This window comes from Mirounga angustirostris, unplaced genomic scaffold, assembly GCF_029215605.1.
Source record: "Mirounga angustirostris isolate CCGP_5_RB_7025 unplaced genomic scaffold, mMirAng1.0.hap1 SCAF_3, whole genome shotgun sequence".
Lineage (NCBI taxonomy): Eukaryota > Metazoa > Chordata > Mammalia > Carnivora > Phocidae > Mirounga > Mirounga angustirostris.
The window spans coordinates 65,937,463-65,960,612 of NW_026991711.1; the positions used below are offsets into that span (position 1 = coordinate 65,937,463).

Consider the following 23,150-nt stretch of genomic DNA (forward strand, 5'->3'; position numbering starts at 1 on the left):
TATCCACTAGAATAGTTATAATAATAAAAAAAAACAAAACAGGCAATGACAAGTCTTGGTGAAGATAAGAAGGAACTGAAAGAGTCACCCTTAGTAGGAATGTAAGATGCTACAATAACTTTGCAAAATAGGTAATTTCTTAGAAAGTTAAATGTAAATTTACCATGACTCAACGATTCTACTGTAGGTATATACCCCAAAGCAATGAAAACATATGTCCACATGGAGACTGGTATGTGAATGTTCATAGTAGCATTATTTATAACAGCCAAAAAGTGGAAACCCAAATGTTCAACAACTGATGAATGGGTCAACAAAACATGGCCTATCCGTACATGGAATACCATTACAAAAAAAGCAAAGTACGGATATATGCTACAACATGGATTAATCTCAAAAACTGCTAAGTGAAAGAAGTCAAACACAAAAGAACACATATCATACAGTTCTAGTTCTATAAAATGTCCAGAAAAGGCAAACCTATGGAGATAGAAAGTTGATTAGTGGTTGCCTGGGGCTGCAGGTAGGCACGGGGAGCTACTGCAAATGGGCATATGATCTTTCTGGGATGATGGAAATTTTCTAAAATTAGATTGTGGTGATGGTCACACAACTCTGTAAATTTACTAAAAATCATTAAATCGTACACTGAAAACAAATGAATTGTATGATAATGGTTTTAAAAAAAACATTTATAAGGTATCTATCCACATTTTACAGATGAGAAATGTGAGGACCAGAGATGCTCCACAACTTAATCAAGGCAATGAAGTTAGTAAATGGCAGAGCCCAGGTTCAAGAGCAGGAAATTACCAAACTCTAAGTCACACTCTTTCCAGTACAGTATTTATTATTAGCACCCACATGAAAACTTCTATTTAATCAGCTGGGTACAATAGCATGAACAAGTGAAAAATCTGGTCCAAAAGTTTTTGGCTACTTTGTTTGCCTGAGTGAAGGATTCATTCAGTTTATTTACTTATTTTTTATTAGTTTCAGGGTCAGTTTAACTAGTTTGGACATAACTAGACAATATATTAAAATCACTGAGATTATCACCCCTGGGTGATTCATTCATTCACTCAGCAGACATTTACTGCCAACTACTTCGTGTCAGGCACAGTTCTGGGCTGTACAAATATACTGATAACGTGGCAGGTTTGTAGGGTTAAATTTGTAGATTTGGTATCCTTACACTGATATCATAGCCAGCACTCAAATATGTAAGGGTAGTATGGAAGTGGATGACTAATTCTAAAAATAAGTACAGATTTTAGAAGCGTAATGTATTACTGAAGTACAAATTCCTCACATTACAAATATAAATTGAAATACGTTATTCAAAGAGATAGTATGATATAACTCCATATATCTGGAAGTACCAATTTATAGATTGAAAAGTGAGAGAAATCATACCTACAAGTTACGCAATACATGATATTCCCTCAAAAGGGGGAGACCAGATTGCAGATTATATATACAGTACTTTTAAACATAGGCCTACCACATCAGCAACAGCTTTAAAATAAAATATATTAAAAGTAAAATATTTCTGAGAGACAGAAAATATAGTTCCAAAGTTGAGGGGAGCATGAGACTAACAGTAATGTCCAAAAAAAAAAAAAGAAAGAAAAAAGAAAAAAGGAGAGAGACCAGACACACACACACACAAAATCAGGGTGTAGGGGGAGGAATCACATATTATATGATCATATTTATGTGAAATGTCCAGAATAAGTAAATGTATAGCGACAGCAAAGGTTAGTAATTGCCTAGGGCTGGCTGGGGAAAATGGTGGAAGATACTGAAGGTATTGGGTTTCTTTATGGGGTGATAAAAATATTCATAATTGTACAACTCTGTGAATAAATTAAAATCCATTTTTTTTTACTTTACATGGGTGAACTGTATGGTATGTGAATTATATCTGTACGACATATGTGAATTTTCACAAAAAAATGGGCTAAGGAATATGTGAATTCCATTGTAAATGTGGACTTTATTTGGATTCTTATTCAAATAAATTAGGTACCAAAACAAAATCAAATATATTTATAAGACAGTTGGAAAAAACTGGGAGTGAGTGAAACAGTTAAAAAAATATTTTGAGTCATTTGACTTTCTTAATTCCTCAATTTACTAAGAATAATAGTATACTAGGGAGGTTGTTTGGCAAAGTGGTTCATTTCCATATACCATAACCACACTAAGATTAAAATCTCCTTAAATATGGATAAAATACATCAAAATCTATAAAATTCCCACATGCAAACATTCTATTCACACATTTTTTATCTGAACACCCAGATATCTGCTAGATATGTCACACAGATTTAAAAAGTAATGACATTTTTCAATCTAAGAATGTTTATTAGATGGGTGTTCTCTTAAAGACAAATATTATATATATATATATTTTTTTTTTTTGAGAGAGAGAGAGAGAACACACACATGTGTGTGCATGTACATGCATGTGAGTGGGGGGTTGTGGGGCAGAGGGAGAGGGAGAGAGAGTATCTTAAGCAAGCTCCATGCCCAGCACTGAGCCCCACAAGGGGTTCAATCTCAGGACCCTAAATTCATGACCTGAGCAGAAATCAAGAGTCAGATCCTTAACCCACTGGGCCACCCAGGCGCCCCACAAGTATATTCTATTTTAAGGTATGTTTCATGGTTTATGATTTCCTGCATGCAAATATGTTCTAAACAAATTATTTTGTTTTGAATATTTTATGAGTGAAAAAGGAGTACAGATTTAGCTGGTAAACAAAAATAAGAAATGGACATTTATTTCAAGCATTTTGGAATATCTTATATTAGTCAACAGATGTTCATCTGGTTGTCTTCTCCTAAGGGAGCAAATATAACTGAATTACCATTCCTTTATTAGTCTTCAATGAAAGGAAAATCCACTCCACAATAAAGAACAATGTCAAAAGACAAGAGTAAAATGCTTGCCTTATTTTTTCTTAAAATTTTAACCTTGTATTTATAGATGTTAAATGGCAATTTGTTAATAGTTGGAAACAAAAGAAAACAACAGAATGTTTTTACTTCTTGATGACTGCTCAAGCAAAAACAAAATCTCTCTTACCATCCTGTTGATCCGTACAAAGTCTTCAGGTTTTTTTGCCCAAGGGGGAAGACCAACATCATTTACTACAACTTCATCTTCTCTGACTCCAAGATTGTATCCATTACTGTTGACAAACATCTCTGGTAGGTAATAGAACTCTGGAATTAGTTCCTGCCAGGAATAAAAATGTGGCGTATTAAACCACTTTAAAAATGAGCAGAAAAAAACTATTATAACTTGTTAACTATGAACTGAATTAAACAATTTCTTTATTTAAATTCAATATTTTATTACCTAATCCTATTCTTCATTTGATTTCCTTTACATAACAGGAAGAGAAGGAAGAGAGGAGAAAGAAAGAGAAGACAAATATTTTTCTTGAACATTTTATTTGATAATTTATGTTTATAAGACTTTCAATCTTATCTTGCCAGAATTGGTTAAGAGAAATGGGTTACAGGATCAACAGTAGTTCACAATATCATTATTAAACAAATATGTAAAGCTGTATCTACAAGTCTATGCCATTCATCAAGCTTTTCTGAATATTATTAAGGAAATAAACCAAAATTAAAAAAAAAGTTGTTGCCGGTATTGTTTAAAAATCATGTAATATCTCCTACTTTTCTTTTTGATCACAATGGCAATTATACTACATGATTTTTACAAAAACATTTTATTTCATAATTTGGCAAAATTAATTACTTTTGAACTTATCCCTAAACACAATAAAGAGATAGATGATATGCAACGTGATAGTAAGTTTTAAATGTGTAACACATGGCATCTGAATGGTAATGGTTCTTAATAAATTGGATGCAAAGATAACCTGTGTTACTTGTATACAGAGATGGCATAAACAACTTGATTCAAGGCAAACTCGTGTTTGATGCACAATATCTAATATGAGGCTTATGCTTCTTTGGAATAAATCTAATATAGAAATAAACTGCTTTTATGACCCTAGAAGTATTTTTTGTTGTTTTTTTTTTTAAGCACCTGGGAGAAAACGAAAACAAAAAACACGGTCGTTTTTATGTACACCATCTATACAATAATTAAAAAAATGAACAACAATCTTTTCAAATATCAAGATAAGGGTAAAATTAACTGTAAATTATGTTGTGAAAGGCATAAGGACATTTATTTGTGTAACATGATCAACGCTGATAATGTAGTACCTGAAATTCAACTCTTGCTGTAGTCTTCTCTAGGGATTCACAGAAAAATTAAAAAAACAAAACAAAACAAAAACCACCAAACACTGATGTCTTCATATAAATCAAATTATTAACTTTCAAAGAAAAGCATATACAAAAGCTCTCTCTTTATGGGTTTTCCTGCTAAAACCAACATTTGTCTGTGATAGCATGAGTGGGTGTTTATCTTAGGAATGCTCTGTGAGAATTTGATATTATCCATTCTGATGATGATAAATGTGACATAAGAAAAATCAAACATAATAAACTTTGAGTATGGGGCACTGCGACAAGTATGAAGAAAGAAAAAAATGAACAAGACATGGTTTTATTTCATGAATATAGAACCAGATTATAAATTACAATCTTGTCCATGGGGTAAATGCATAAACAGATGGTTATACTACACAATAATAATAGCTTGAAAGAAGTATAAACCAAGGGCAAGAGAGAACAGAGGAGAAGGCAGGGAACTCAGGGCAAGCCTGGAAAGACTTCACTGGAGACCAGACATTTTGAATTCAACTATGCCTAAGATAAAGACAGGGGGAAGGGGCAGGGGGACCATTAGGGAGTATTATCAGGAAGTGGTAAGGACTGAGTATGGGTGGAGTATAGCATATACTGGGGGATACAGGTCAAGATGGGGGAGGTGGGCTGGTGAGAGTTAGATGGAGCCAGGTGAGAAAGGCAGCTTTATGCCAAGCTAAACTGTTTGAATTTTGTATTATTGGGCAAATTTGCTTTATAACAAGACATTGGGTGTCAACAGAAAGGATGGACTGGAGAGGAGAGACTGGGTATCTACGTGCATGCAGGGAGAAAGAGAACCAGAAGCAGCAAGGAGAATGGGAGGGAAAGAGGGGAAGGCAAGTGCATGTTGTGGTAAGGGGGCACACTGTGGGACTTTTGCAGGGAGGGCAACTGTGACAGAGGTGGGGATGGGTGTGCAAAGAACAGTGGGAATTAGGGGGCTCACACTGTGTGATATTCATTAACAACAAACTATGTACAAGACTTCGAGGCCACAACACAGTATGGGAAAGGAGAATTATGGTGAGATTAATATAAACTCCTGTAAATTTTCAGTGACCTGGATGTAAAAGGGGAAGAGTGAGAAGGGGATGAAAGAAAAACTAACAGGTAAACAAACATCCTTATTTGCAAATCGTGATACAGTTTAGTTGGTGGTTAAGGCAGGAGCTAAAGACTGCTTCCGAAATATTCTATCAGCAGTGACGATAATGAGCTGGTTTCTGGGCTGGGTAAGCATGGTGGTGTATATTATATTGCTTTGAAGGAGCAATTTGGCAAAGGTGTGTGATCACTGATTAGAAGGTCGAAGTGAAGCATCATTGCTATTCTCATTGATTGGTAGGCAATCAGAAGTGCATAATTGTTATGATCTGACGTTTCTGTTCCTCTAAAATTCAAATGTTGAAACTCTATCCTCTATGATGGCATTAGGAGGTGGGGTCTTTGGAAGGTAATTAGAATTAGGTGAGGTCATGAGGGTGGAGCCATCATGAATGGAATTAGTGTCCTTACAGGAGCCCTGAGGAAGCCCGCTTCTTCTCCCTCCATGTGAGATACAGCAAGACAATGGCCATCTGTGAACCAGGAAGCAGACGCTCACTAGACACTGAACCTGACCGTGTGGGCACCTTAGTTTTGGACCTCCAGCCTCTACAACTGTGGGAAATAAATTTCTGTTGTTTATAAGCTCCCTAAATTTATGGTAAAATATAGCTGCCTGAGCTGACCAAGACAATAATTATTAACTTATTATTTCAATGCATTAAGAGAAAACTTGTAATTTTCTTTTGATCTTACTCTCATGGTTTGGGAAAGCACAGACAATTAATAAAGGATGCAGAGAAAGGTAAAGAATATGGCTATTTGCTCATTACCCATTCTTTATGTGACACAGCACAAAACTAGCATTCTAAATGGGCCAAAGAGGGGAAAGAATATAAGCTCATGCAGTCACTCTTTGTGGAGGGTGATTTATATGTCATAGACTCACGTAAGTCAGGGATTTCCCTCCCTGCCTTTCATCAGTTATTTGTGTTCATGTCCCATCTCTAGAACCAGACTATCTAAGCTTCCTGGAGGACAGATGAGACACATAGCCACAAGGATATAGCAACATAGATTTATTTTTTATTTAAACAGCCTAAAGAGTCTTAATTCATCTTCCCCTGTCTTGGTGCTTTATAATGTTTTCCAGATATATTATTTTCCATTCTCTCCTGTGGTATAGGGTCACATAAACTATGTGGTTATTATTAACCTACTTACCACTATAATACTATTTTCCTGAATGTCATTAAATTAGATTCACAAAGGCAACAAAGCCCTAGGATTTTATATTAATAACAGTTTGGGCAAAAGCAGATTTTCAAGCCTGATTTTGTGAGGTTTATATTTTGTTGAACCCCTCATATCTCTTGGTGTTATATTTTGCATGCAGCAGGTGCTCATTAAATATTAAGCTACTGACGATATTAGGTAAAGTTATTTTAATATCACTAGAAATCCTCTGGGGCAATATGCAAATGGTTGGAAGAATGCCTCAAGATTGGAAAGGAGCCAATGAAGGACTTTATTAAATAAAAGAAAAAGGATGAACCCCAAAATAAAATTTGTACCCTTTGAGGGGCAATTTTCACAGCTTAAAAAATGTTATCTTGCTTATCCTGAGGTATAAAAGGTTTAACAGTGTAAAAGAGTTCACTTTAAAATACAGAAAGAGTTGGTTTTAAAGTTGCTGACAAAATTGTACCCAAATTGCAGAAGTGGAAGAAACAAGACCTACTTCATTTCAATTTAAACTCTCTAGCATAAGAAGGGGCTAAAAGCTGGCCGCCACTAGGGAGGAAAAGGGAGGCTAAGAAAGGTCTGGCCTGATGGTCACCTAGAAAGGCAGGAGGAAGAGTAAGGAGTTCAGCAGGAACATTCAGGAAGGCTTTAATCAAGGCCAGTTATATAGAAAAGTAACATTACTAGGGCCATCAGGATGATCCCTTAGTAAAGGCAGTGCTCTCCACTCCAGTCCATCTGGTCAACCAAACTGTGCTCTCACTAATTAGGCTGTTAACTAAGATGCTGGAAAAAGCTGTTAGAGGCCTGACATTTGAAGGGCTGAAGAAATGCCTTCAGATTTCTAATAGAGAGAACAGTCACAAATAGACACATACTAGAGGCAAATATAAAGAAATTCCTGAAGTTCAGCTTAATTGCAAGGCCCCTAAAAGCTTAAAAAGACCAGAGCTATATGGGACTAAAGCCTGAGCTTGAATCTTGAAGTCCTGAGCTAGGGAAGTTTTTGTTTTTTCTTTTTCTTTTTCTGAAGGGGAAGGAAGAGAGTAAAATCACACAGTCTAGGGAGAAGTTGCTAAAGTAGCAGAGTAGGTGTAAATTTTTATGCCTCGGTTTTAGATTAAATTTTTAAAATTAAAAGATTAAAAGATCTTGTTTCAAATAGCATTTTAAAATTTAATGTTAGTATATAAATACAGGACATTAGTATATAATTTATATTCATATTTATATGATTTAAAAGATTTGCTTATTTAAAAGAGAAGAACCTCACGAATAAGAGAGTTTCATCTCAGAGATTCAACTGTGATGTCCAAGAAGATGACAATTACCGCATCTGTGCTCTAAGACAAGGATCAGCTGAAATGTTACCTCTGGTCATTCAATCTTAAAACAGCAGACAGAATTTATTTGTATCTTTTTAAAAATTTTATTTTGCATTTTATTTTATTTATTTTATTTATTATTTTTATTATTTGTATCTTATGTTATGTCTTGGCACTGTTGTAAGTGCTTTATATATATTTTCTTAGTCTTCCCCCAAATTTCATGAGGTAGGTATTCTCATTCTTCCCACTTTCTAGACATGAACACAAAGAGAAGGTAAGTAATTTGCTAATGACTACACCGGAAATAGGTGGTAAAGCCCCATATCAAAACCAATCGCTTTAAATCCAGGATCTCTGCTCTTATATTCTCTATTTTGCCTTCTGAAGCAATGGCCCAGTCCGTCATTCCATATGACTTCATTCTATTTTGATTTTCTGCACAGCAATTATAGTTTTCTTTTTTTATATATTAGGCTCCCGTGTCGCACTATCCTGGAAATCTTATGACAGTAGGGTCATTGTCTATTTTGCTCACTGCTTCACACCACTCACTTGCTAGCAATGGTGCCTAGTACATAACAGATGCTCAATACAAATGTGTGAGATACAAAAAAAAAAAAAAAAGAATCAATTATTGCTGTGTGTTTATCATTTCCTGAATTTCAGTCATGAAATAGTGATAAAAACAATACTGAAGGCCACGGTTTTCAAGCTGTGTTAGCTTAAGCAGAGGTCCTTAGGGCGAGCGGGTAGGTGAAGGTAAGAGGGAGACGGCCGGAGGTGGTTTGGGGATTATCCCCTTCTTCTGCCAGGAAGGGTTATTTTATGTGTGCCAGAGTCAAATAGATCTGATTTTAAATCTGGACTTCTTGCCAGCTTGGGCAAGTTTCTTGACCCTTTGGGAAAAAAATCAATTTCTTCATATGCAAAATTGTGATGATGATAGCTATGAACTCACAGGGGTAGATATGTGAGGATTAAATGGTGATAATGGGTAAAACAATGCGTTTAATAGCTGTATGCAAAATATCGTTTAGAAGCTATTCGTTCTATCAATTTTTTTTGATGCAGATCAAAAATATTGCTGCTGAGTTTACCCAGTACCAGAGTATACCCTGTAACCAGTAACAAAATGGTCACTTTGGATGTTTGTATTTGAAGGAACACAAATGTAGACAACTCAGATGATTAAAGGGTTTTATCAAATATATGGACTAACTTATATGTTACCTAGCCTAAGCAGATATATTTTTAAAGCTATTTGCATTTCAGGTTTTAGTTTTGTTTAAGTGCACAATCAGATTGAACTGCATGGTATAAACCAGACTAGAACTTATAATTTTTAAAATTAGTAGCTTGTAAAATTTTTTCAAAGATTGCTGTAACAACCCTTCCTGTCCCCTGTTCTCTCTGGCATTTCCACGTTACCATTCGTTCCTTAAAGTGGGGGACTCTATTTCTTCTTCCTTTGAATATGCAGGCATATTTCAACGCACAGAATGTGAAAAAGTGATAGTGCAGGGCTTCTAGAGAAGCCTAAGACTTAAGAGGCCTTGCAGCCTCTGTTTTTATCCGCTTAGAAGCCAACAGCCACAGAAAGTAGTGGGGCCGCCTTGCTGGAGTGATCGTGGAAAGAGACACACGTGTCTGGACGGTCCCCAGCTATTCTGGCTCGCTCAGATGGGACACGAAACACGTGAGGAAAGCCACGCTGAGTTCTCTGGCCCAGCCACACCCCTCCAGCTGTCACCATGTGGCATAGCTATGAGCCGTCCTTGCTGGGCTTTAACTCCAGCTGCGCAACTGTCAACAAATATATAGTTGCTGTGTGGTTTTTTTTAGAGGGGGAGGGGCAGAGGGAGAGGGAGAATTTTTTTTTTTTAAGAGAAAGAGAGATTCCAAGGTGCTGCAAATCAAATGTGGCAGCAGGGTAAAAGGCGTGGCTATAAACCCCTTTGTAAGTGCTCAGCAAAATTTAAGGTGGTGGTTTGTAGACTCACTCAGCTACACAAAGGGATTCTAGGAATCTTAAGGGCATTATAAACAGCATCTTAACTCATAGGCAGAAATAGAGAGGATCCTGCCTCAAAAGGATTTTAGGGTGCTAGTTTTTTCTCATAATGAACTATAAGTTGATACATAGAAAGTCCACAGAATTTTAAAGGAGGTTAAAAGATGCCTTGGCCCCAACTTTCTCTGATCAGGAAGCATTTGCAGAAAGCCACTCGGCTGCAGACAAGGGCTATTTCTTATGGAAAAGAAAGCTGATCCAGAGGGCAAAGCCAAGGTCCCAGAGGACCTGACACCAGAGTCCAGGAAACTGGCAACACGTGCCTGGTGGCAATTGCCAAGAACCAGCCACTGTTCTGTACCTTCCATAGCCCCTCCTCCGGAGTAGAGTCTGTTGAGGTTTACCTGTTTCTGCCTCACCACCATATGCTGAGTGTACACGGGACAGATAACTTGTCTTTCCAGGTTCCAGGTATCCAAATTAGAAATTTCTGCATCGTATCTGTGTCTGGACCTGATACAGACCATGAGATACTAGATTTTGGTCCTGAAACAATAATGTGGCTAACAAGTTGAGTATATTTTGCAGTAGGAGGAATGTGAATTGTGACCAGAGAAAGGACTTTAGTAGACTATTTCCAGACAGGGCCACCAACACCCCTCTAACGTCCATGTCCCCTTGAAATGTGACCTTGCTGCTCAGCTCACCAGGAGGTAGAGTTCATTTCTCTCCTTCCTTAACTTGGGCTGGCCCTGTGACTTGTTTTGACCAACAGAATGCTGTGGGGGTAACACTATGTGACTTTCAAGCTTAGGCATTAAGTAGCCTTGCAGATCACCCCCCCCCCTTTTTTTGTTTAAATCCTCTTGCTAGCAAGCCACCATGAAAGAAAGTGTGATTTTCTTAGGAAGACTATACAGAGAAAGAGAGGACCAGCCAGGCCCTAGCAGTTCTAGTCATCTTTGGTGAGGCAACACATAAGTGAGTGAGGTCACCTCGAATCCTCTAGACCCACACAGGCCACCCCAGTTGACTCCAGGTGGATCAGAGACAAGCTGTACCTGATGAACCCTACTCTGATTGCAGAACTCTAGGGAAATAAGTGGCTGTGTTTTTTTTTTTTAAGCCACTAAAGTTTGGGGTGGTTTGTTACACAGCAATAAATGACTAAAGTAACACTTGATTGATCAATGATTCGAAACTAGTCCAAGTGGCTGGATATGATTATACGGTCATGCAGAAGAATGAAAGCAGCACGCCAATCAATGAAAAGGCAGTACAAATAACTAAACAGACCTCAGTGCTAGTTCTGGCTTCCTCCTTATCTACGGTGTGAACTTAGGCAGGCCACTTAATATCCGTGGATCTCCTTTACAAAACAAGAATAAGGATAGCTATCTCACAGGGCTGTTCTGAAGACTATCAAATAAATGACAAAAAAAGCAGTTTAAAAACTATTGAGAACCATTCAGAAAGCATGCATGCTACTCTGTCAACTGGTAAGTGTGCTCCTTCAGAGCACTTTAGGTACCAACTTGCCTACTTCACATAAGAGCTCTCCTGCTTACTCTCTTCCCATTGATTTCTGTTAATCAGCTTCTCTTTAAGAGTCCAACTAGCTTAAGATTTCCTAAATGAAAAACAGTGCGGAAAGACACCAAATACTATCAAAGAAATGGCAAGATGAATATTATAACAGGCATTTTGTGTCTGTAAATGTGATTTCTGGTTTATTTTAACAGCTATACTAAAACCCCATGGTACAGTTAATAGTGTTATATGCGTTCTGTCAATAATAAGAAAATACCCTCAAACACAATTTCTAATTTACAAGCTTATGACAAGTTCAAGCTGCTGAGAAATTGGACTTGAAAGTATGTCTTAGAATGATAGAAGACCACTATTAACACTATCATAATTGTATACCTATTGCATCAAATCTGACATTTCAGTTTAATATATTTTGCTGAGAGAGCATACCATTCTATGGCTTCCTAGTGAAATCAAATCCAACCCAGACGTTTTCACTTCTCTAATATAATTCACTGCAAGGTTTTAAGGCTGCCATCTCTTTTCTTCCTTTTTTTCAAAAGATTGATGCCCTGGCATTCGTTAATTCCACAAGAGCTCATAATGGGTCAATGAGTCAGTGGCGAGCACCTCCATTAACTGTATTAATTTACACTATGTCACCTTAATGACATTTTGTCACAGCTACCTTTCCTGACATCTACATAGCTATTCAAAAGTAATATAACAACTTTTGAAGGCATTAAGGAATCGTAGTGTAAGAACTCCAGTACGCTGAATGTCGTTGTTACCAAGACTACACTGGAGAAGAGAAATAAAAAATAAAATAAAAATAAAGTAAAAACTAACAAGTCTGACTTAACTCAGGGGACCTGGCTCCTGAAAGGTCACTTCACCAACACTCCATCGCTGCCCAGCTTGTATGCATTACCACAGGAAGAGACTGATGTTAATAAAGCAAGACAGAATGAAACCAACTACTCCATTCTAGTTCTTTCTTATATGATTATCTAGGCTAGGAGATATTGCTAGACATACTTTTATTCACAAATGGAAACGCATTTCCTTAAAATTATATCCAATGCTTTATTTAACAGGGATATTTCTTAGGGATAAGAAATCAAAAGCTTAGGTTTTAACACACAGTTAGCAAAACTATTATTACTCTTGGTAACATATTCTTCCCTGCTAAATCAAGTATTCTTTCAGAGGGAAAAAAATATATGTGTTTTAATTAATATATTTAAATGCGGAATTTAGAAAGTCTGAAGTTACTACCAGTATTACCAGAAAAACCTAACATTTCCTTAATGAGAACCCTCAAATTCTGATGCCATACATGGAAAGATTGATACATTTGAACAAACAGACACACATACACACACACTCGAAATAGAGGAAAACAGAAAGACTGAGAACCCAAGATCTTTTTCAAATCAGTAAGAAAAAGATATTTAACCCAAATGAAAAATGGGAAAAGATATGAGTAAGTTTAAGAGTCAAATATTGAAATACAAAACATGAAAATGCTCAATTTCACTCACAATTAATGACATGCAAGCCCAAACAAATTTTCACTCACCAGATTAGCAAAAATTACACTGTTTATTATAATAGTAATGGGGAGGGTGTGGGGAAGGAGGCATCTTCACACACTGCTCTAGGGAGTGAATTATCATCTTCGGGAATAATGGTTTGGCAGTATCTTTCAAAATTAAAAATGTATATAGCCACTTAGCCATTAATAGAAATTATCCTTTACACGTATACACAAAGTTCATCAAGATCACTGTGCAAGGGTGTTTACTGCAGCCTTGTGTTGAATAGTAACAATCAGAGAGAAAGACAAACTACCATAAATAGGAGATTGTCTACATAAATTATTGTGTATGTGTGCAGTGTGCAGCCTTGAAAAAGAAAGGGTCTACATGGGAAGATATTCAAGATAGAGTATCATAAAATATGAAAGAGAACTGAAAATGCAAAAAATCTGTGCAATGTCAAGCTGGGGAAATGAGCTTCTTATGAACTAATTAAGTCCGGGGGTGGGGGAATAGGTCTTGTTTGTATTCAGCACAGCTGCTTGAGGATAAAAAACAAAAAACCTCCCCAGTTAGCAACAGCCACATTGGTCTTTGTCCTTGATGATGTGACCCCCAAGAACCAAAGGAACACAACTGGTAACAAAATGTAAGCATTTCTTGAAAGTTCCAGAACAGGAAAACTCTGGGAGAAATCCTAGCAGTTGTAGAGGGAAAAGCCTGATACAAACATTGGTCATCAGAGACTGACCTGTAACTTGGTGAGATATTTTTGGTGATGAGAAGCATCAATAAAGTTCTCAGGATAGAAAGTAAAGTGTAACACCATATCTACTTATGTATATTAGAATGATTAAGTTTGATCTGTGTGTGTGTTTGTGAGGGTAGGTCTTTGAATTAAGCTGAAAAGCCCATTTTCTTTTTTGTGACGATGTCTAATAAGAGTGAGCAGGCATTTTCACTTGAAATAATTTGATACAATGTGGATATCGCTCCGAATTAAGATATGAATAACCTTAAATATGACAGGAAGCCTTAAAATATAGATAATAATATTTAATTCAAACATAAAATATTGAGTGCTTTTTATGAACACTAGGCTAATTCTAGAAGCCTCTGGACTCCTCATTTTCTGGGTAAATTCTGAGAATGTTACAAAATAAGAAACAGATTCTCTCCCTGATTTCACTGGTAGGGAGTTAGTTTAAATGATGACTCATGGACACTTTAGAGTTTAATTCCTCAGTGAAGTTATAAGGCTGCTAGAAGAAAAGTGTATGCCTTAAGAGTTTAGTATAGTAAGGATGCATGTTAAATTATCTTATTTCCAAATATGAATATGTTATATGCACAAATTAACATTTATTTATGCAAACTTTGATAGTAACGAACAAAATACATGGAGAAGCTACACACTACTTGGATCCATTTTGTTTGTTTTCTGCTTTCAAAAAGAACTGAACAAAGTTATATTCATCCAGTTTTCTTACACTTCAGTAACACTGTAATTGCCTTTAAAAATGCTTGCAATAGATAAACATAAATATGAAAATGATAATTTTGACTTTAATTCACTGCCTTTTGTTGGATTAAGACCCTAAATGGAATAATTCCATAATATTTTTATATTTAACAATATGAGTGGCAGTGATGGGGGAAAAACTGCCTTGAAGAAAGAGGCCTTAGAAAGAAACACATATACCTATGCAGTAACCCGATCAAATCTCATTATCAGAGAAAAAATTGAGAAATATGAGAGAACAAATGTATGTTATTGCTTTGAATACAACCTTTTTTTAAGAGACAAAAGCCCATATAAATGAATAACAAATATTTGTATTTAACAATAGTTAAATCGTACCAACTGTAAAATTACTCTGCTCTCTGGCTGTTTCTGGGTATTGTGTGTGTGTTGGTTTAATCTAATGTGTATTGTTGCATAGTATCCCCAGGCACAGTCAAGTAAAAGCTAAGGCTGTACAGAAAAGCCTACATTTTAAATGGGTCTTGTCATTAATGCTTTATTAATTGCCCCAGGCTACGTAAACCCAAAGCTGGGCAAGCTATAACAATATGACACATTAAGGTTAAATCCAATTCCTGCTGTGTTTTATGGAATGGGCCAAATATTGAGTTAACAGCAGGAAAGGCAATTTATGGCCTTTTTTTTCCATCTCCAGATTATTCGATCTAAATTAGATAGGAATTTTTTGAAATTACAAAAACACCTTAACTGAATAATATAAATGAATTCTGAATCCTTTTCTGTGATGCTCAAAATTATTTCCTCTAGTTTCCTTTTAGGTTAGATGTACCACATGATTTTAACATACCACGGAACAAAACTGTCTTATACAACCAATTAAAAAAAAATCAAGATTTCAGCATATTTTGAAATTAAATTACTATCAACAAATAAAAGAACCTACCTTTACATCAGAAGTATCTCTTTGACTAGTTCTCCAAGATCTTGCAACCGACGAGAAGGTTCGATCTGGATGGTCAAACTTTCCATCATTGGCATTGAGGAAGAAGGTTGTGAAAGGTTCCTAAGCAAAAAGAGGAAGAAGAATCAGGAATTTGACCCTCCTGAAGGCAGCTGCCTTGTTCCTTTGAAACCCTCCTGAGGTAGAAACAGTGAGGAGTCAGGAGGTGCCTAACGGGGCTTGACTGGGCTGCTGAGGCACTGCCACCCTGCAACCTTGGCAGGCCATTTTGCTTCTTGGGCTTTAGTCTTCTGATACATAAGATGATGGAGTTCTGGTGCTCTATGATTTAATGATGAATGATTTTGCATTATTATTAGTTTGTAACTCAGATGTTCTTTCTCCTAAGGCCACACATAATAACACTGCCGTAAGAAAACCACTCCGGCACTGTTCACTGCACTGTGGAATTGGGTAGGGAATGGCCATCTTAGATTACCTACGAAGGTCTATTAAAGTACTTGTACCATATACGGTCTGATGATCTTTTTAAAATGCAAAGTTCTGCTTAAAATCTTTCAGTAGCTCTTCAGAGCTCTTTGGAGAAAGTCTAAATTACTCAATTTGTCTTAAAAGATCCCGAATGATCTGGAAACTTACCCGTCACCTTCCCTTCTTCACATTCTAAGGTCATGCCACGCGGCTTTCACTTCCTGTCATTTGCAGGGGATGTTCCCTCTGCCTGGTACCAATTTATCCCTTCCCCTCACCATCCTTACTTGGCCAAGTTCTTTCTATCCCTTATGTAACAGCCGAGATGTCACTTTTCTCCTGAAAGATTTTTCTTGATTTGCCAAGCTCTCCAGTATGTTCAAATACAACCTATATTTTCTAAATACATCACTGAAACACTTGTCACACTGTTTTGTAAGTGATTTGTAACTTGTCTATCTCTCCCCAACCCCAGCCCCATAGAAACAGATTCCATCATCTATCATGTTCACTGTTTTATCTCCAACACTTAGAATAATACCTGGTACACAGAAGTTGTTCCATGTATAATTTGGCAAAGAAATCAGTGAAATACTGTGCAAATGCGACTAGATACACTACAGTCCTTTCAGTATTCTGTCACTGTCACCTCGCAGAAATACAGTATTTGCCACCCACTACATGTTCCCATAGCAGGAAACCTGAGAATGACTATCACATGGTCCTAATGTGTTTAATTTTAATGCTTTTTGTATACTTTTTATGTTGGGAGAGAGGCATTATTTCTGATGTCACTAAATTCACTTCTGAATGACATTCATTCTTACCAAGGATTTCTTACTTAACTACAAGTATAACATGGATGAATATCTATTTCTTTTTCCATGGTTTTAATTCTCTCTTAAGTCTAGGATGAATGACATGTCACCTCTAGGTTCAATAATGCTAAGAAATTGACACGACGTTTTCCTGAACAGTTATTTTTCTTTAATATATAATCCCTATTAATTCTTTTATATCTATAAAACATTATGGGGCCCCTTTGAACTTTTCTTGTTGTCATTGGTCGTAAGGGCCAGCTGTTGGGCTACAACCATTCATCTTCCTCAGTCTCTTCCTGAAATTTAGTGTGGCTGGATGTCATCAATGTTATGAGTTTGTAACAGATCCACCGATTTTTCATGATCAGTATTGGATGACAGTAAAGTATGATTAAAAGATAGGAAGAAGAATGATATAACAATATATAGAGAAGGGCTGTATTATTGATTCACCTGAAAATCAGATCTGCATCCAGGAAGCCCATATTGCTGTTTAAGATTTTAAGTGATATGAAAGACAGACAGATGTCACCAAAATTAAGTTAGGAAGAAAAATTTTACGAGATGTCCTTCACTAGTTAATTTGCTTTGCAGATTTTTAGCTCACTAATGAACATTAGGTAATTAATGCAGCATATCCTATCACTGAGTTAGTGCAACTGGGGCTAAAAACAATTCTAGAAGTAGCAAATGACAAACTGAATGAAATATGACAGATGTAAGTTGGAGTCTTGGAACAAACCACTGACTTCTTTTAGGCAAGTTATTTAACCTTAAGTAGCTGTGTTAAGTAACCGCTTCAGGTCCTTCATCTATGTTAATTGGGAAGGACAACACCTCAGGGATAATTACGGGAATTAAATACAATTAAATAATATTGAGAAAGCTTGAAGTGTCTCACCTGACACAGTTATAAAAATGACTACAGCTTTATGCAGTGTGTCAAGTCTTCATTGCTGGGCTGGGCTTCATGTGAAGCCAGACTGACAAACTGACCAGACTCTTACTGCCTTGGGTCTCATCCATCTCTGTATCCCTAGCACCAAGTACCATGCTTGGCTCACAGTCAGTGTTTAATAAATGTTTCCTGAATGCACCTAAACATACAGGTACTGTTGGGAGATTAGGTGTGGCTGGGTAAGAGTAAGATAGTTTTTGTCAGTTCTTAACTACTCATTTGACCAAAAAGTTGTAACTTCAGAATCCACTTCTTCATTGCTCTAGTATGCCGATGTCAGGTGTTTTTTTTTGTTTTTTTTTTTCCTTTTTCTTTTTCTCTCTCTCTCTCTGCAAGTCATAGGCAGAGATTAATTTAGAAGGATCGCACTTGTCTCTATGATTTTTAACCTATTACACAGATGTGAGTGAAGCCCCATTTATACATCAAAGCCTTACTTTTTTTTTTTTACCATCAGCCACTAAAAGCTGATCTATCTCTATCCTGACCTAAATTATAAAATCCTTCCTGGTTTTCAAACATTAACAAAGACATGCCAAAAATAGCACAGATGGGCACAGTAAAAAGAAATCTGAAATTAAAGAATTGCTTTTATTTCTGGTCATGAAGTTTATGAAACTGGTGGCACCCAAAAGCAGAGAATACGGAAGAATTCCACATTTCACAGTTTTAAGAAGCTTTTAAAAAGATCTGATTAACAACTGTTTTAAGGTCACATACTACATTACGGACATATATTCTCATTATTCCTGAAGGCCTCCAGCTGTGACAGTGGTAGAGAACGAATAGAAATTGATAACCTATTTGTTTCTAAGTGAGTATTGATCTTTCAAGCTCTGATTACCGTGGAGATTACCTTTTTCCATGTGTTTCCTTATTAACTTCAAGGCACAGTGGAAGGCTTTTCTTTTCTCATTTGACTCATGCCCGACTAACAGAGAGGACTGTTACATTAAGCTTAAAAAACTTTCGTATTTTTTTACTTAACATATGCTGACTGAACCATTTTCTATGTGTACGTTACCATATTAGATAATTTGTCATCCTATTAGAAAAACTTTCGGTTCGGAAGATGTACAAATGAAAACATATTAAGCAGAAATTTCAGAAATTAAAATGTGGGCATTTGTTGGATTTTACGCGCTTCCTGTTAGATCCTACGATATGAATGGCTGATGGCAAACCTCCTTCTCCTAATTACATCTACCCTAAGGTCACTTTGTATCTTCCAACCCTGTCTTAGTACTAGAAAACCAAACTGGGTAGTTGTACCTGTCCTACTGAATTCTATCACAACCCTTATCCTCTACGAGGACGCTAACAACTTTTCCTGCCTTTCAATGACTACAGACCAGTTAACTCCATCCTGGGCAACCTAACCTCTTTCCCCTGCTCCTCTTCTCTTCACTCAACCTCTTTTGTCTTCTGTCTTCTATGATATTTGCTCAGTAATATCATAAGAATCTTTTCTTAAGTCCCTCTCTGCTGTACTTTTCTTTTTTGCCTTCTTTTCATTTGAAACAAACCCCATTTGTGGGGAATAGGCAGTGCTTGGAACATAACTCTATCAAAGAAAAGGTGTGTATCTTGAAGTGATATGAAGCATAATAAAGATCAAAGGGAAGGGAACAAAGACAACTGGGCACCTGTTCTGTGCTCCGCACTGTATTGCTGAAATCAGTAACTCCATCCTTGTGATTATCCTTCAGAGTAGGTATAATTATTCCTGTTTCACATCTGAGAAAATTCAGGGTCACATTCTACGACATGGAGGAGCCATTATTTGTATTGTGCATTATCTAACTCCAGAAGTTTGTTTTCTCCCATTCCTTTTGAAGGAATCCAGAAGTATCTTTTAGAATCTTCAAAAAGTCCTTTTAATTAACCTATATACCTATTATAAACCAGGCTTTTGGTTAAAAATTCCTTACCTGTATGGAGATTCTTCAAAAAATTAAGAAAAGAATTACCATATAACCCAGCTCTTCCATTTCTGGGTATTTATCCAAAGAACACAAAAAGACTAATTTGAAAAGATACATGTACCCCTATGTTCATTGTAGCATTATTTACAATAACCAAGATATGGAAACAACTTAAGTGTCCACTGATAGATGAATGGATAAAGACATTGTGGAGAATTTATACAGAGGACTACTACTTGGCTATAAAAAGGAATGAAATCTTGCCATTTGTAATAGTACGGCTGGAACTTGAGTGTATTATATGCTCAGCAAAATAAATCAGATAAAGACAGATATTGTATGATTTCACTCATGTGGAATCTAAAAAAAAAACCCCACACAAATAAACAAACAAAATAAAACAAAACAAATTCGTAGATACAAAGAATAGACTAGTGGTTACCAGAGGAGAAGGGGTTTGGACAGTGGGTGAAGTGGATAAAGAGGGCAACTGTATGGTGATGAATGGTAACCAGACTTGGGGTGGTGATCACTTTGTAATGAATACAGATGTCAAATTATAAAGCTGTATACCTGAAGCTTATATAATAATAGAAAAATAATGAAAAAACAGAATTCCTCATCTTCCTCTAAGTAAATCTGCATTGTCCCTTAAGCATCAGTATTCAAGATAAACATGACAACACTATTTTATTCAGTAGCATTATCTTGGGGCTTTAATTACAATACCTGTAAAAGTGTCTCTACTATTTTTTCCACTACAAATACATACTTTTAAAGATATAGGCTCTTGGGTAGGCTTTCCAAAAAACCCATAATTTATTTTTAAAAGTCCCAAATTCCAAATAACTGATTTATAAATGAACTTTTGTTGTATGACCTATTTAACTTCCTTAAAGATTATGATTAAATGTTTGACAAACGAGTTTTGAATAGTTAGGTGGAATATAGTGAATTTAGAGGGTGGATATGTCGCTGAGGGATGTAAAGGTCAGAGGGTAAGATTTAATTACTTCTGTGTGTATGTTATATGCTATATGTTCAGGGTAAGATTTAAAGTAAAAACATTCCAAGTAAAATGTGCCTTTTATACGAGTTAATATCCGAAGAAACTCCAAACTCCACTCTAATAGTTCATTCATCATTTGCCCAATGGCAGCTATCAAGGAACCAGTTTTTTCAGGGTCTTGTAATTCAGACAAGTGATTTCACTGGTAGTTTGTCTAAAATAATATTTTTAATTTAAAGAAATGAGGTATGAAGTTGATTAGCATTTTAAAGCAGTTATCATCATTGTTATACTACGCATATTGATTGAAACTATTAATGAGTTTAATGACTTTGGGTCCAAAAGACTTGAAAGGTAAAGGGTAAATACTCTGTATTTTGTTTTTATGAACAAATTCTTAGTGACATGAATTTTAATGCATTTTCTACTTCATAAACTCCATGGGATGGGAGGGAGGAAATCACAATTCCCTGGACCATTACGTTAGACACTTGGTAAGCTATTAGACCAGGATACTTCTATTTATAACAGCACGGCATAAGATGTGTTGGCTAAATGAGTCCCCATAAAAGCAATCCTGTAGATCCGTTCTGTCCAATACAGTAGTCATTTGCCACACGAGACTATGGAGTACCTGAGGTATGGCTCCTTCATAATGAATGTGCTGTAAATATAAAAATACATTCTGGATTTCAAAGACTTAGAAACAAAAATGAGTAGAATATATCTTCAAAATTTTTTATATTGGTTATGTGTTGAAAGCATAACATTTGAATATACTGGGTTAACAAATGTGTTTATTAAAGTTAATTCCACCTGTTTCTTTTTACTCTTAAATGTGGCTACTAGGAATTTTAAATTACGTAAGTGGCTTGCATTATGTTTCTATTGTACAGCACTGTTATAGATAATACTGAAAGAGGATTTATAGAATAAATATGCACAGAATTTCTGCCATACTCTTGTACAGATTCAAATTTGTACTCCATTTCACTGGAATAATAAATCAACTTAAGGATGAATTATGATTTATGATTTGAGAAAGTATTTAGCTTTATTAGGGATACAAAGGTCTTAAGTTAAATCAAGCTGTTGATAGCAAGTATTTTTTTTTTACAGATTTATTTATTTATTTTTGAGAGAGAGTGTGCATGTGCAACATGCATGTGCAAGTGGGGGGAGGGGCAGTGGGAGAGGGAGAGAGAATCCTCAAGCAGACTGCCTGCTGAGCAAGGAGCCTGAGACGAGGCTCAAATCCAGGACACCAAGATCATGACCTGAGCCAAAACTAAGATTCAGATGCTTAACTGACTGAGCTACCCACGTGCCCTAATAGCAAGTATTTTTATGGACTCACATAAATAAGTCATAAATCTGACTTCAGATGAATTTGATTACACATAACTATTGAATACCAATTTATATATTTTAAAATACTATCTCATATATCTCTCAATTAATTCTCAAACAATCCAGTTTTATGATAATGTTCTTTCTGAAATGATTTTTTTTTTTAATCACCAATAGAAGAGGTGTTTTCCTCTCCCCATGGCAGTGGCTCATTACAGCAATGATTGTCCTTGATGGAACCCAAGGTGATGTGAAAAGGCCTCCCAGGATGAATATCTCTGGCTTCAATGCTTTCTAAAAATTTCCTTCTGTAACAGTTTTGGAAGTCCCTTTGAGCGTGAACTCTATGAAGCCAGACAGACCGTGCTGCTTAGGAAGTAAATCTTAAGGGCCGCTTAATCCTGGGTGCGTCTTTTCTTGTCCTGTAAAGTGAATTCTGGGCAGCAAACATAACTTGAACTTTACTGACACACTATTTCTCTAGGTTTTTTTTTTTTTTAACCCCCTTTGCTAATTTTGTTGTTATAACATTTATAACATGCACAGCGAATCAGTCATTTCCCATTGGTGGTGGTAATGACCGAGAATTTGGTTTTATGATCTCACCATTTGGTGATCAGATAATTTATTAGTCTTTTTGTTTTCTTGTCTGCCTATTTGTGAGCCCAAATCAAATAAGAGCATATTTTATGTCCATTGTAAAGGACACCAGCTCCTTGAGATCTTGAATGGTAATTTTTTGTGTTTCTGTGTTTTGTTTTGACCTGTGGCTGATACTATAGGATAGAAGCTATAAGTTCTCAATATACCTGTGTGTCTGTAATTCAGAAAAGCCTTTAACTCCTGTGTGAGTGTGAAGTATTTTCCTACATCTGGAGAGTATTAAAAAATTATTACAACCCATAAACTAAAGTGCTCTGTTCTGGTTGGTTTATAGGGGTAACTGGGCACCTATTTAAATCTTATATGCTTCAAAAATTAACAGAAAATAAATAGAAATTCTCAGTCTTTAAAAGTACTAGAGTTAAAAAAATTTCTTAAGAAACATTAGCTCAGAAACATTTTTATAAAAGAATCCAGGTTCATGTAATTAAGGTGAATCTGTGGACAAATCAGACTAGTAACTTTGGTCTAAAAAAGAAAGTTTTATGTATTTTCCTTT

The 23,150-nt window shown here is 36.0% G+C and overlaps 1 protein-coding gene across 9 annotated transcripts in view; it reads right to left on the reverse strand.

Moving 5' to 3' along the window:
• The window catches only part of NBEA (neurobeachin), a 680,995-nt gene that overhangs the window by 58,213 nt on the left and 599,632 nt on the right, over positions 1–23,150 (reverse strand). For all 9 annotated transcript variants that reach the window (XM_064586204.1, XM_054506303.2, XM_064586203.1 and 6 more), the window contains 2 exons: positions 15,437–15,556; positions 3,095–3,247 (listed from right to left, as the gene is read on the reverse strand). In XM_064586204.1, coding sequence (XP_064442274.1) covers positions 3,095–3,247; positions 15,437–15,556 — 273 coding nt within the window. The remainder of the gene's footprint in view (positions 1–3,094; positions 3,248–15,436; positions 15,557–23,150) is intronic.